Below are 13492 nucleotides of genomic sequence, written 5' to 3'. Positions count from 1 at the left end.
TCACCCCACCTCCACAACAGTCGTCATGTTTCAGACATATTACACCGAGGTAGTGATTTATGTCACAAATAAGCCTAATTGTATTGGTATGATAAATACTGTGATCCACAAGGATGTACTATTTCTACCCATTTAGTCATCAGAGAAGGATTGCTGTTTTTTTTCCAGTTCAATAGATTAACTGATGGAAAGAAAAAAAAATCTCTAATAATAATGAAAATCAATGCCTTCAACTGACTAGGTGAAATGTTTGTTTCTATATTGTTTTTCCTTGTTGTTCTGCTTTGTTGGCACACCTTAGAACCAACAAAACCCAATGTGTAAACCTCACAATACCAAAATGAGTAATACTGGTTTTGGAGTTCACTGACTTCACATGTTTTAACCTACACAGGAAGTCAGAAAGAGGTCTTTGTAAAGAATCTTAGACCGCTGTAAAGCATGTCCCCCCCCCCCTCGTGAATAATGGCACATTAGTAAAAGGTCCTGCCTTTGTAGAGTGAACAGCGGAGTATGTGGGTGACAGCTCTTCTCTACCAATAAAAAAAGTATTTTCTTTGCTACCGACCCTGCTTTTCTCTGGTCTACTGGTACCACCTGCTGCCAATGCAGAGAGAAATCCAGAAGAGATTCAGTAAAGTAGCAAATCCTATATCTTTAAAATCTGAGCCCAAACTACCTCCTCCTCGATGGCAATGCTCCCCAACACAAAGTAGGCTTTATCAGAAACCACCTCCAGAAATTGAGATCGAAGACGGTGGCGTACGCTGCAAGCAAACCCGGACTTCCAACCTATTACACCCGATGGGCTGACCTTGGAGGAATGCTGGTCGCAGTGTGTGAGCAGGCTGGTGAGCACTATGAGATGGACGTGCTCGCCTGTGGTGGTTTGGTATAGTGCTTTCACACGTCACTGAGGTTCCTGTTGGTAGCGTGAATAACCATAATAATTGTTAAATTACCCAGTCAGTTGTGTTTTTTTGGTTGTTTTTTTTTCTCCTGAATTCAATCATTTAATCCTTAAAACAAGAGGCAACAGCAAAAAAGAAAGCTGTTTGGCAAATGGTCAAACTGCATTCTCGGCTCGGCTGCTCCTCCCACAAATGTATGTTCCTGACAAACATGACACCATTCCAAAAAGCAGATGGACGGCAGTTCCAGTTTTATTTCCAAGAAATTGTGTTGCAACAGAGAAATAGTCTTCTGAATATTCTTTTCTTTACTTTTTGCGCATGGCATAATGATGTCAGGCATGTTGGCAGAGCTTCGTGGTGTATTAGAGCAAGAGTATATTGAAAATATGTAGGCATTCCCCCTTCATCAAGTGTTCATGATAGTTCTATAAATCTATTGAATTCAATAGATTTGTTCAATTGATTCCTTTTCTGGTTTTTAAGATGCACACACAAGCTCCTCCTTTGCTACTTCACCAGGAACATTTTTTCCTAATACCTAAATATTTTTCTGTTAAGAATGTTTTAGTGTATGAATATTCTGCTGAAAGCTGTTATGCATGTTTTTTTTGGGGGGGGGGTTATTGCATGAATTACATAAATCAAGGAACTTGGCTCACACACACACACACACACACACACAATATGTAATATCAATAATTGTGAATAATGTAATCTCAGATATTCCTCCAATAGACTAAACGGTATAATTGTGGCATATTTAAGTCCTCCCAGTCAATACTTCCATGTATAAAATGAGTTAAGGCTTACAAAATAAGTCACATGATAGTTATGCACTTCTATATAGATCCACTTTTCAATTTCAGTAACTTCAGTTTTAACATATGCACTCTGTTATGTCATTAAAATAAAAATCATTGTGATGTTTTATTTATCTGGCTCTGAATGTCTAAATAACCATTAATTCTCACACACCTGGGCATAGCTACTATACTCATTTGACTGTTGTATGTTCTTCATCTATTCAGTGTTGAGGTCATTTTAAAATGCATCTTTACTGGGCAGTTTCATCTCATTGTACGATTGGACTAATAAATCATGATGCAGATTAAACCACTCTGACACGCAGCACTTATTGCAGTGAAGTTGAGTTTTCCTCGGTAGCGATGGGTGCTATTTCTGCACCCTCGTCCCTCTTCCACCCCTCTGCCGGGTACATGCAGCCGTGCAGCGGCTGAAACAACGCCACCAGCCCCACCGGAGATGCGCCTCTGTGTTAATCGTGAATAAAGCCGGTCGTCTGGCGGTCGATCTGGAGCAACATTCGCAGAATATTCGCCCTCTTGTCTGCACCGTGCTGAGCCGACAGCAGCACCCAGAAGTGAACAAAGCGACCCGGAAGCGGTGGTCCGACTGGAGGCAGGGAGAACATCAAGCTTTTATATTATAGCTGTGCTCGCAAGACAATATCTGCACGCAGGACTCCAGGTATTTCTGCATGTATTTTTAATGTTTTCGCCGCTGTGCATGTCCCCGCTACAGCGTCGGGCTCGCGGTCGCGTGCACCGTGCACAAGACGTTATTTCTGCCCTTCGATTCGTCCAAAAGTTACAGATTGTGGGGGGATAAAAAAGGGCAGCCCTAAAAGTGAGATTTGCTTAAAGATGGCACGGCGTCTGTGTGGAGGTGAGGCGGGGGAGAAAGAGCCCTCACGGCGGCGGCTCTGGACGGTTTAGTGTGTCTGTGTGTGTGTCGTTCGGGGTAAATGAGTCCAGCTTGCCCGTTTCCGTGCTGTTTTTTTTTTTTTTTTTTTTCTTTTTTTTGCAAGGCATGGTTGTTGTAGGAAGTGTCAGTTTTTTTTTTAAGAGGTGGAGGAGGCCGGGCTATTCAAACCTGCAATTCGCCGTAAACAATCCTTCATGCCTTTGACATGATAAACACACCTTTGTGTCCCCCTCCGGCCGCCCCTCGTCCCCGGCAGGCTCCTCGCTCGTGCTCCTAAAAAAATTTGGGGTCTGCAGAATATGGCGTCCCGCCTTATAAAAATAAGGCTGCCATTTTTGTTTCTCTTTTGTCTGGAAATGTTTTAAGAAAACTGTCTGAGTGTGTCTGAGTGGCACCGGGAGGCTCGGTCCGGTCGACCCTCCGTCAGCCCGGGGACCGGAGGGGGGCAACGGGACCCCCCCAACATGTCCGAAAACTCACAGAAAGCAAAGTTTTCTCTTTTTTTTTTTTTCTTCCTTCTCGTCCCCCGTCCACCGCGAATTTAAAGCGGCGTTCACTTTATTTCCAGGAATTCAGACAAAAGGAGCCTAATGTTGGAGCTACATGGCTAATGCTAAGCCAGGCTAATGCCTTCATTAAAACCATTATTTGTGCGTGACAGCCACATGTTTCACTCCGTAGGCCCGATTTAAAGACACACTGAGGAGGGGGAAAAACACATATTTTACAAGTTTTTACACTGTTAGCAAGCCTCAATGCAACTCCCACTTTTACACTTGCAGCCTCAAATGTGACTTTAATTTTGGCTTCGAGCTCAACGCAACTAATAGAAATAGCTTGGATGTACACGCCTGCTTATTAGTTATTTTTGCTTCCCTTTTCCCTGAAAGTGAAAGAGGATGGAGCGGTCTAAGTTTTCAGCTGTCTTCCGCAAACTTACCCCTGAGGAAGACAGAGATGTGTCTGAAAGATTTGATGTTATAGAAAAACACGTGTGTTTTATTTGTGCAAACAAGGACCTGTAAATGTCTTGACCTCGACCTCAAATTGATTTTTCAGTCAATTCTAGTTGTATGACTGGATTTTGATTCTCTCCTGCCATGACAGAAGTAAATAAACTAATCATACTTTAATTATCCCCGTTTAAATTCCTTTTATTCCGCATTGACCGATTCCATTTCTAGGATGTGGAGGTGCAGCCACATTACAGCAGATGGTCTATGGTCTTGCTCAGGGGGTACCCATAGTGGTGACACACCAGCTGTGGCATTCAAACCTGTAAACTCCCTATCCCAAGTCCGCTTCTCCAACCTCTAGCCCACCACTGCCCGAATAGGATGTCATACTAGTGTTGGACGTCTCCAACAAAAGCCCAGCAAAGCAGTTCCAGTGGCTTAGGCTCTGTGGTCTTGCTTCATACAGTGAGAGGGGGTTGAAGACTGCCGTTATCAGTCGTAGAACGTCAGAAAGCATGAAATGATCTTCTGATTGCGAGAAATGACTTATCTCATGACAACGCAGAATGTGAAGAGTAACAACCAATAGAAGTGCTGCAGAAAGTGATGATCAGAGCACCAAAAAAATAGTTTGGACATTTCTAAATGATTGGCAGTATTACTGGTCTATTTCCATACTACAAGGAAAAACTGCACAGTTCTTGGCTTGCAAAGAAGAACCTGGAAAGCCCAGAATTATGAATAAATCTCCCATAACAGGAGAAAAAAAAAACCCAGCTCTAGTGGATTAAGGAGATGAAGACAGACATTTATGGAAACATAAGCATTGACAAATCTCAGGAGGCACACACTTAACATATTATACACACATTATGTTATACTCACACTAATTCCAGTATCACAAATTTTGATATAAGCAAACAAAGTTTAGCAAACACAAATAATGCATTTTGCTACTAGAAGAGCACCTCAACAATCTTTGAGCTTATATTCCCAGTGTCACAGAAGAACTTTCCAAAACGTAATGGTCAAGCCAAATATTACAATACAGGTAAATAATGGCTTTTAAAGAAACAACATGACGTTTTAAGACGTGGTGTGAGATAACTTTTCTTGCCGACTGTAACTCAATAATAGATTCATAATATGACATGCCAAGCAGATATCTTGCTATCTCAGTTTTACAGGTCTGCTTTAGTTTCTACAAGGTCCCAAGTATTTTTTTTCTTTTTTCATTTTACAAATCTAATTTTGGCAACTTACTGCAGGCAGTAGAGCCTTGTGACATCTGGTGCCTCCACCAAAAGGGTCCTTGATCCCAGGTTGGGGAACATTGATTCAATCAGTCTTATCCCTCCAAAAAACTAGATTTTTGGCCAATAGATAATCTTATAGCCTATATCATGATTACATTACACTGTTCTAAAAAGCAGAAGCTTTAAGAATCTATATTTTTTCCTTTTGTTATATCCTCCCCACAAAAGAAAAAAACACTTAAAATATAGAATTTGACCCTGCAGATTTAAGAAACTGTTGCTGTAAAGTCAGGGTTTTTGAGTGTGATAATGAAACAACAACAAAAGGCCACAAGGTCATGGAGGGACTGCAGGCAAAATCGTCTAGATTAATCATTTCTGAACCCAAAGAAAAGTACAAGTGAGCTTAAACCATCTGATGAACTTCCCACCCAAATCTGTCCTCATCAGATACAAGAGCAAAATAAACCGTTCTTTATTACCTCAAGTTCGGCCTTGACGTGCTTGGAAACGGAAATAAAAGTGAATGTGATGGCGCTCTGTAAAAAAAACACGCACCAAGGCTTGAAATGCGTGGCTTCATTCATTGAAACCAGAAACTTGCTCGTGGTGTGTTGCATGAGGCTAAGGTGTCAAATTTTAAATTTTCCTAGTTTTGGCCCGCCTACACCTTTCAGTCGGAAACACTTTGCAGTTTCAAAACGGCGCTTTGCATCTGAAATGCTTCTTGTACCCTGAGTGACAAACCTCTAGTGAGACTATTAATGTGTATGATTAAATCTAACCTTTTGAGTACGACTCACATAAATGTCATTCACTCCAGGATGGCAGAGCCTCGATTTAACAACCCATATTTTTGGCCACCGCCACCATCCATGCCAGGCCAGGTAAGTCCACTTGTACCATGTAATTATTGTGACATTTCCACGTTTCACTGCCATTTGTTTCCATGTGTGAATGTCTTTTCAGCCATTCGGCACCAGTCTGTTTCTGACACAAACTCTGTGAATCTGTCAGTCTGTTTTCATTGATTTAGAGAAGAGAAAACAAAAGAAGTATACTGTGTGCTGGTCCGTTTTCCTGCCTGTGTCTTTTTTTTGGGGGGGGGGGCATGAATGACATTCACACACGGTGGCTGTTTTCTGTTGAGCGTGACCCGTTAACCCTTTCAGCTGGATAACCTGGTCCTCATTAACAAGATCAAGGAGCAGCTGATGGCCGAGAAGATTCGACCCTTGCACCTGCCGCCTACCTCCACCCCCTCCCAGCAGTCTCTACTGGTGCCCACCTCCTCCCCGGACGGGAGTGCCCAGCATGGCATGCCAGTACCGAAGCCCCAGCCGCAGCAGGTGCCGGGACACCACCCGCAGCCGCAGGGCTCCGGACAGCCGGACATTGCATTGCACGCTCGCCCTGCCTCTGGTTCTGGACAAGGTACAGCCTTTGACTTTTTCCTCGTTCATGTCTCTACCAAAGTGTCAAACGTTCTGTGTCGATGCTTACAGTCAAGTGATAATATGCTAATTTCAATAAAACTAATTTTTCAAAAGCAGAGCTTAGATAATGCTCGTAGTTAAGAGTTAAAACTAATCAAATTGATCACTTCAATCTGTCAAGTATAGATGAATGCAATTAGAATTAATTAGCCATGTTTAGTGCAGTGAAAAGCTACACCGCCTCCAAAAGCCACTCATTTAAATTTTGACTAGATGACATCAGAAATGGTTTTGAAACATTGAATCTTTTATTTCAATTGGATTCTGAATGGTGGCTTTAGAGATGTGTCTTGATGTCTTCTATTCAAAGCAATAATAAAAACAATTAAAAGTAATTTAGCTTTGAAAAGGAAATTGCAAGCTTGTTTTTAAAAGGCAACAATAGGAGCATAGAACTGAGAAGTAAAACCTGTGTAGGAAGACACTGAAACTGTAAAAATGTGGGTATGAGTAACACCTCTTTGTATTTTCAGTGTTGTAGAAACGTACTCAACCCTTCATTATTTATTTGTAGACTTATTCCAACTCCAAGGTGAAGTTAATGATCTGACTCATACACATTTTAAAGGTTTGCGGTTGATTTTCTTTCATCAATTACCTTTTGAACGAGGACCTTGCAAATTGATTTGATGCAGCAAATTCTTAGACATGTCTGATATGGTTTCCCCTTTACTGATTGTAATGCTGTAAACCTTACACATTTTCAGACGGAAATATGGACGACAAGTCAGCAGTGAAGGCCAAAGGTTTATGGGAGGACTGGCACATGAGGCAGCTCAGTGAGCAAGCTGGCCGGGTCAATCATCGCTCAGGTACTGCACTCGTACGGGGAAAGACAAGATGTGCTCAATCGAGAGGCACGAGTACACATAGTTGCTTATAAATAAGACCTTTTGTATAGTTATATGCTTTAAACATTGTGGGATATTCACAGAGACATCTTAAATCTTGTCTCTAGTCTGGGGATTTGGCGAATTTTACATTTTACTCAGCTATTGGCCAAAAGTTCGAAGTGAGAAAATCAGCAGGGGCTCTTTTTTTTCTTCTTTTTTTTTTTTCCTTTCCTTCTTTGCTTTGTTCCTTCTGTCTCAGTTTTGTGCACGAACAAGAACAACACCATGAATGCCTTCCAGGAGACACTGTCTGTGCGCTTATCTGCATATTTAAATGACTGTCACGTCTCGCTGTTTTACGACGGCCAGCTTTTCGCACTAAAATTGAGTGTGGCCAGATTAAAGAGGTTGATTATATTACATGAAATTGAAGCCAATAGGAGGCCTTGGATAGTAGAAAACATGCAGTGAAAAAGCACAAAGAGAGTGGAAGGTATTAGAATTGAAGAGTGTATATATAGAATTTAACTCATCCTGGATAGTTTTGAACCGGGTTATGGCATTTAGTCCCCTGAGCAGCTTCAGCAAATAGTTTCTTTTCTCAACACGCCATGCGGTGCAGAGTTGGATTATAAATGCTCGAGTTTGGGAGATATACCAACATCTCAAAACTTTGAGAGGAAATGATCACTTCTTTGTCTCATTAAGCTGATTATCAGAGATTATATTAATCTGTGTTAGACTAAAGTTTTCCATAGTGCCACAAGAAATGTTTTTTTTTATAGCTCAATAAAACTTTTCGTCCTTGGGCCAATCGCTGCTAATCGCATGCACATCATCACTCTTGCATCTTGAAAACAATTGCATGCTCAAATCATACCTCCATTCAATTCTAAATATCAAAGGGTTAAAAGACTCACATGTACCAATGTGCTTCTGGTCCCCCCCCCCTCAGGACTGGCTCCTTCATCTCGACCTGACGGCCACAGCACCTCCGACGCCCTGACCCCCACGACCCCCACCTCCAGCAGCCAGCACCGGCTGGGCGGTGCCCCCTCTCTGAACCTCATCTCCGGGCTGGCCAGCGGTCCTGGCATGGACCACATGAAGGCTGGAGGCCTCGCGGGGCTATTGGGCCCCCCACCAAAGGCACCGCGGGGGAGGAAGAAGATCAAAGCTGAAAACACGACCGGTCCTCTGCTGGTGGTGCCCTACCCCATCCTAGCGGATCCTAGCGGCTGTGTCACTGTCGCTCCCAAAGAAGGCAAAACCTACAGGTAGGACACAGAAGGCTTCTATTTGTGTTTAAAAACACTAAACAGATTTACGTTCTGATGAGGGTGTAATTCAAAGAACTTGAAAGCTTGATAAGATATAAGTGCCGTTTATTCTCAGAAGATGAGTTGCATTGCCATATTGCCATAGTCTAGATCAGGGATGTTCACTTGTGCGCTTCATTTATAAAGGCCAGCTCCAACTGACCCTCGAATAAATGATTATTTCATATTTAATCCTCGTTTTGGACTTGAGCAACACCACGAATACAAATCAGGCCCAGTTATTACAGAGTTACTGTGTAATTAGCTCCATAAGGCCATAACGTGTCATTCAAACAGACTTCCCAAACATTTAACATCTTGATAGACTCAAAAGCTGTAAAACAGGATGTCTTTTCTGGGTTTTATTGTGCAGCAATCTTTACTGTTTACATGTGATGTCACATGCTCGCCAAACAGCTTGTTTGATTAGGAAGGTTGTCACCAATACTCGGGCGATCGCTTTAATGTATGTGACTTGTGTGTTAGAGGAGGAGAGATCTCGGACTGGCTGCGCCGTACGTCAACAAGACAAGCCTTCTTTGTTGACCCGTTTGCGGTCTCGGTGTTAGCGGTGGTGAAATATAGCTGAGTGATGGTTGGGAGAAAGATTGGTTGAGGCTTCCAGAGGATGAGGTGTGGAAGTCAATGAGTTGCACTATTATCTAAAAGGTGCCACTACCAACAGCCAGATGCAATCAAATCTCAGTATGTGTTTATATAATAAAGTACAACAAAACAATGACTGCAAAGCTGAGCTGTCGGGCTGCATTCACCGCATTCTACAAGTAGAATATTTTAAAAACTAAATCAATGTTACACTTTTGAATTGGAAATGAAAGCTTTGCTGTGGTCTAGATTTCACAGGTGCTACTCTTCATGTTACAAATTTTTTTTTAAGTTAATAAGTTGCTTCCATCCTTTTTGAGGTCCAAGTCTTGACAGAATCCATCTCCTGTCTGAAATCCCCCGATCTGACTGTTTTCATGTCTTTCTCACACTCCTTCTCCCCCACAAAGATGCAAAGTCTGCCCGCTCACCTTCTTAACCAAGTCAGAGATGCAGATTCATTCCAAGTCCCACACAGAGGCCAAACCCCATAAGTGTCCCCACTGTTCCAAGACGTTCGCCAACGCCTCGTACCTGGCCCAACACCTGCGCATCCACCTGGGGATCAAACCCTACCACTGCTCCTACTGCGAGAACTCCTTCCGTCAGCTGTCACACCTGCAGCAGCACACAAGGTGAGTCGAGAAAACCGCACGCCACAATGGAACTTCTTAAGTGTTAAGAATGACAACGTAGTCGCCACATCCAGGGGTTTTGGAGCAGAAACCCCTGGACCATGTAGAACATTCCCCATCCAAGATCGAGTTTGGACACCATTGCTCTAAAAAATTGGAAAAAGGTGTCAAATGTAAGGTGAATTAAAGCCTTATTTATAATAAATGTTGCTGTAAATACAAGCTCCTGCTGTGAAGAGCAATATAAATGAAATGATCTAGTATGTAAAAAAACTGTGAAAAATGAGTTTAAAAATAACTGCAGGGGTATAAGAGTTGTTTCAGGATAATCACACCTTTTGAAGGAGGGGAACACGAACACACACTTTTTATTTTTTTATTAAATACTGGCATTTCTTATGCGAGGAGTCCCATCTTGGCTTTTCATTTTGTGTACATATCTGATACGCATATATCAGATTTTAATACTGTATATGATTTATCTCATCCTTTTATTTTTATATTTGATTATTGTGTAAATGTGCCTATGTGTGCTTTTATTTTGCTATGATTGTTGCAAGAACAGCAGAAAAGGATGTATTCCTTTGGTGTCAAAGTATGTTAAAATGTCTTTTCTTCGAGATTCAGTAACTTGTTTTAATGTTTGAAATTACAAAACAAATAGTTCATTGATGAGAAAGGTTTGACAGCTTGGTTCAGTTGCAGCGATCTCCATAGTGAAAGTTTCTCTGCTGCAGAATCCACACTGGCGACCGGCCGTATAAATGTGCTCACCCCGGCTGTGAAAAGGCTTTCACCCAGCTGTCGAACCTCCAGGTCAGTCACACCAGCCACTTTCTTATTTGCCATTTGATTGCTTGAAAATACCGATCACAAGGATCTAAATTATAATTTGAATGTGGGTTTTTTTTCCTCCCCTTCTCCTTCCGACAGTCTCATCAGAGGCAGCACAATAAGGACAAGCCGTACAAATGTCCCAACTGCTACCGTGCCTATTCAGACTCTGCATCATTGCAGATCCACTTGTCAGCGCATGCCATCAAAAACGCCAAGGCCTACTGCTGTAGCATGTGTGGCCGGGCGTACACCTCAGTGAGTACACCGCAGGTTGTCTCGATGTGGAGGCTTTCCCAGTGATATAGAAGAAAAGAAACATTCTGACTTCAAAATAAGCAGTGTGCACTTTTGTCACCCGTTTCACTTCTTTCTTTCTTTCTTCTCTGCTGTTTTGTGATTTTGTAGGAGACCTACCTTATGAAGCACATGTCCAAACACACAGTGGTGGAGCACCTAGTGAGCCACCAGTCCCCCCAGAGGACCGAGTCCCCCAGCATCCCCATACGCATCTCCCTCATCTGAGCCCCACCCCCACCCCCACCCCCCACTCCCCCCCCGGACGCTCGACAACAAGATTCGGAGTTCAGCCGGAGAGCTCAAGAGGCCCTGCACCCACGGCCATCTACATAAGGCTTACATAAGCATTATGACAGCTGACATAAGCATTCATTGTTAGATCCAGTAAACAGGCTGCCTCCATCCGTCTCGACACGGGCCGTCTTGTCAACAATGAGCACAGCATTATTTTGTGAATGTAACAGTCCAGCGAGATGGGGTCCGGGGAATCGAGCGGCAACGAATGTCTTGCGTCAGATTCGATAAGCACTTTCGTAAGCGTCATGTAAACCCGCTGGATGCATCGGCCATTAGAAAAATGTTAGGTTGTTTTTTTTTTGTTTTTGTTTTTAATCCCCCCTCCTCCCATCTTCCATGAAATGGGTTTCCAAAATGTGCCAGATGATATTTTGCCCTCAAATAATTGAGAAAGTGGAAAAACGAAAAAAATTAGCTGGGTGTATTCTAGAGACATCCAAAGATAATCTTTAAAGCACTTTTAGGCCTTTGTGGTTTTGGCTCAAATTGTTTCAATCTTGTCGTATGGAAAATGCCAAAGGGCATTATTCGTGGCAGCTACGAGTAGTGACTGTGTACAAATGCCAGTCGTTTGTGACTTTCTTTAGTTTGTTTTCTTCTTCAGTTTTTAAACTCACACTTTTGTGCAAGTACAGGGTCGTCTAAATTAGAAAGAAAGGCAATCGGTGGATGACAATTGAAACACTTCATGATTGTATTAGCGAGTTGTATTATTAACTTGAGGCAAAAGAAAAAGAAAAAGAAAAAAAAGAGCAACATGGAAGGGAAGAAAGACGAATGTTTTGTTTCTAAGAATCTTTCACTCTGTATTTGATGTTACTTCTACGGCACCTTTCTGATCACGAGATGTGATCGGAGGAACACGGCTTTTTTTTTTGTTTCAGTCTCTCTCGTCCCAGTAGTTGGTGCCATATATGAACCTTTGGCGAGGTTTTAAAAGAAATCAAATCTCTGTCTAGTGTGTGTCCGCTCTCCACGTTCAGTTAAGCTTTGGCTCTTATTTTCTCAAGAATAGAAGTAAATGTTGCACATGTATCAGTGCCAGCTCAACAGATTTGTTTTGGGGTTTGTTTTGTTTTTTCTTATTAAAGTACACTTCAGCTAATATAACATTTTTACCCGAGTGGTGAATTTTTACCATTGGACCAAAATGTGAAGTTTCTGTACAGCTACTCTAACCCACTTATGATTTTTATTTTTTTTTTTTGGTTAAATCTTTAATAAGCTTTACCCATTTGAAATAAACTGCAGTGTGAGTCATATTCAGTAGGTCTGTATTATGAGTTTATGCAGAGGTAAACCTTCTGCTCCTTTTTTTTTTTTCTTTCTCCTTTTTAGTATTCTTTTTATTGTACACAGTATTGTCTGATGTATTTTTACTGTAACTGTAACCTCAGAATGGTACTTAAAAAGGGTGCCCTGTATTGTTCAGGGCACTTCAGAAAAGGTGCTATGGCTCGACGTTACATTTTGAGATGGAACTGAGAATAATGTAAAATACATATACAGTATATAGTATGTTTTCAAAAGAATTAAAAAAAGCTTATTACTCAAGCCACTGGCCTGAAAACAGACATTTACGCCAACAACAGACCCTGCCTCTTCAACTTACTCTCTCTCTCTCTCTCTCTCTCTCGTGAGATAATGGGAAAATGTACATGTTGCTGTACTGTAAATCACGTTACTCATTTCTAGTACCTATTTTTAAGTTGTCATACACATGTTCTGTTTGGGTTTTGTAAAAGTTTCCGTATGAACTTACTGTAATTATTTTAGTCGACCTGTACGTTATTAATATCCATGTTTTATATCAGTTATTTACATGTAAGCCTTAACTATTTTATCATCCCATCTCCATTACTCTGTATTGTGTTCTGCAGTATTCAGTCGTGTAAACATTATTTTTTTTTTTTTTTTTTTAAATTTCGTTTTTCCTTCCGCATGGAGTTCCTGAGCTGTAATCTGTATAACTGTTTAACCCATGTTCTCTATGAAAAGATAATGCGTAGATTTATTACACTTTTTCCTGTCTTGCATTGTGGTTTCATATACGGTTTCTAGACGACTAAATATGCACAGCCAAGACTGAGAAGTTAAACTAAGGTTATCAATGTTTAAAAAAAAAAATAAACAAAAAAAAAAAAAGGAAAAAAAGCTTTGTATCTTTACCTTGTTTAATAAACAGACTGTTATAAATTAATAGGGGACTTTGTGGTTTCCATTCAAAGCTGTATTCGGCAACAGATCTGTTTTTTTTCTTCTTTTTTTAAATGAGACGCAACAAAACACAACTTTTATCAGTTTTTATTTATGAAAATAAT

At 41.3% G+C, this 13492-nt stretch overlaps 1 protein-coding gene across 4 annotated transcripts; it reads left to right on the top strand.

The window, feature by feature from the left end:
* Positions 1–2051: 2051 nt before the first annotated feature.
* Positions 2052–13367, top strand: znf362b (zinc finger protein 362b). Of its 4 annotated transcripts, none has more exons than XM_080469500.1 (10): positions 2052–2402; positions 5675–5738; positions 6024–6285; positions 6862–6915; positions 7055–7159; positions 8136–8457; positions 9516–9740; positions 10478–10556; positions 10674–10832; positions 10983–13367. In XM_080469500.1, the coding sequence occupies exons 2-10, from the start codon at positions 5676–5678 to the stop codon at positions 11097–11099; spliced, it is 1386 nt and encodes a 461-aa protein (XP_080325626.1). In that variant the 5' UTR covers positions 2052–2402; position 5675; the 3' UTR covers positions 11100–13367. The 4 variants fall into 4 exon arrangements, with proteins under 4 accessions (XP_080325626.1, XP_080325628.1, XP_080325627.1 ...); XM_080469501.1 differs by having other exon boundaries at positions 2057–2402; positions 6051–6285; XM_080469502.1 differs by lacking the exon at positions 6862–6915.
* The last annotated feature ends 125 nt before the right edge of the window (positions 13368–13492 follow it).

Source organism: Lipophrys pholis (genome assembly GCF_963383615.2).
Source record: "Lipophrys pholis genome assembly, chromosome: 8".
NCBI classification, from domain to species: Eukaryota; Metazoa; Chordata; class Actinopteri; order Blenniiformes; family Blenniidae; genus Lipophrys; species Lipophrys pholis.
The sequence above is the reverse complement of the archived record's forward strand: the minus strand, read 5'-3'. Positions and strand labels throughout refer to the sequence as shown.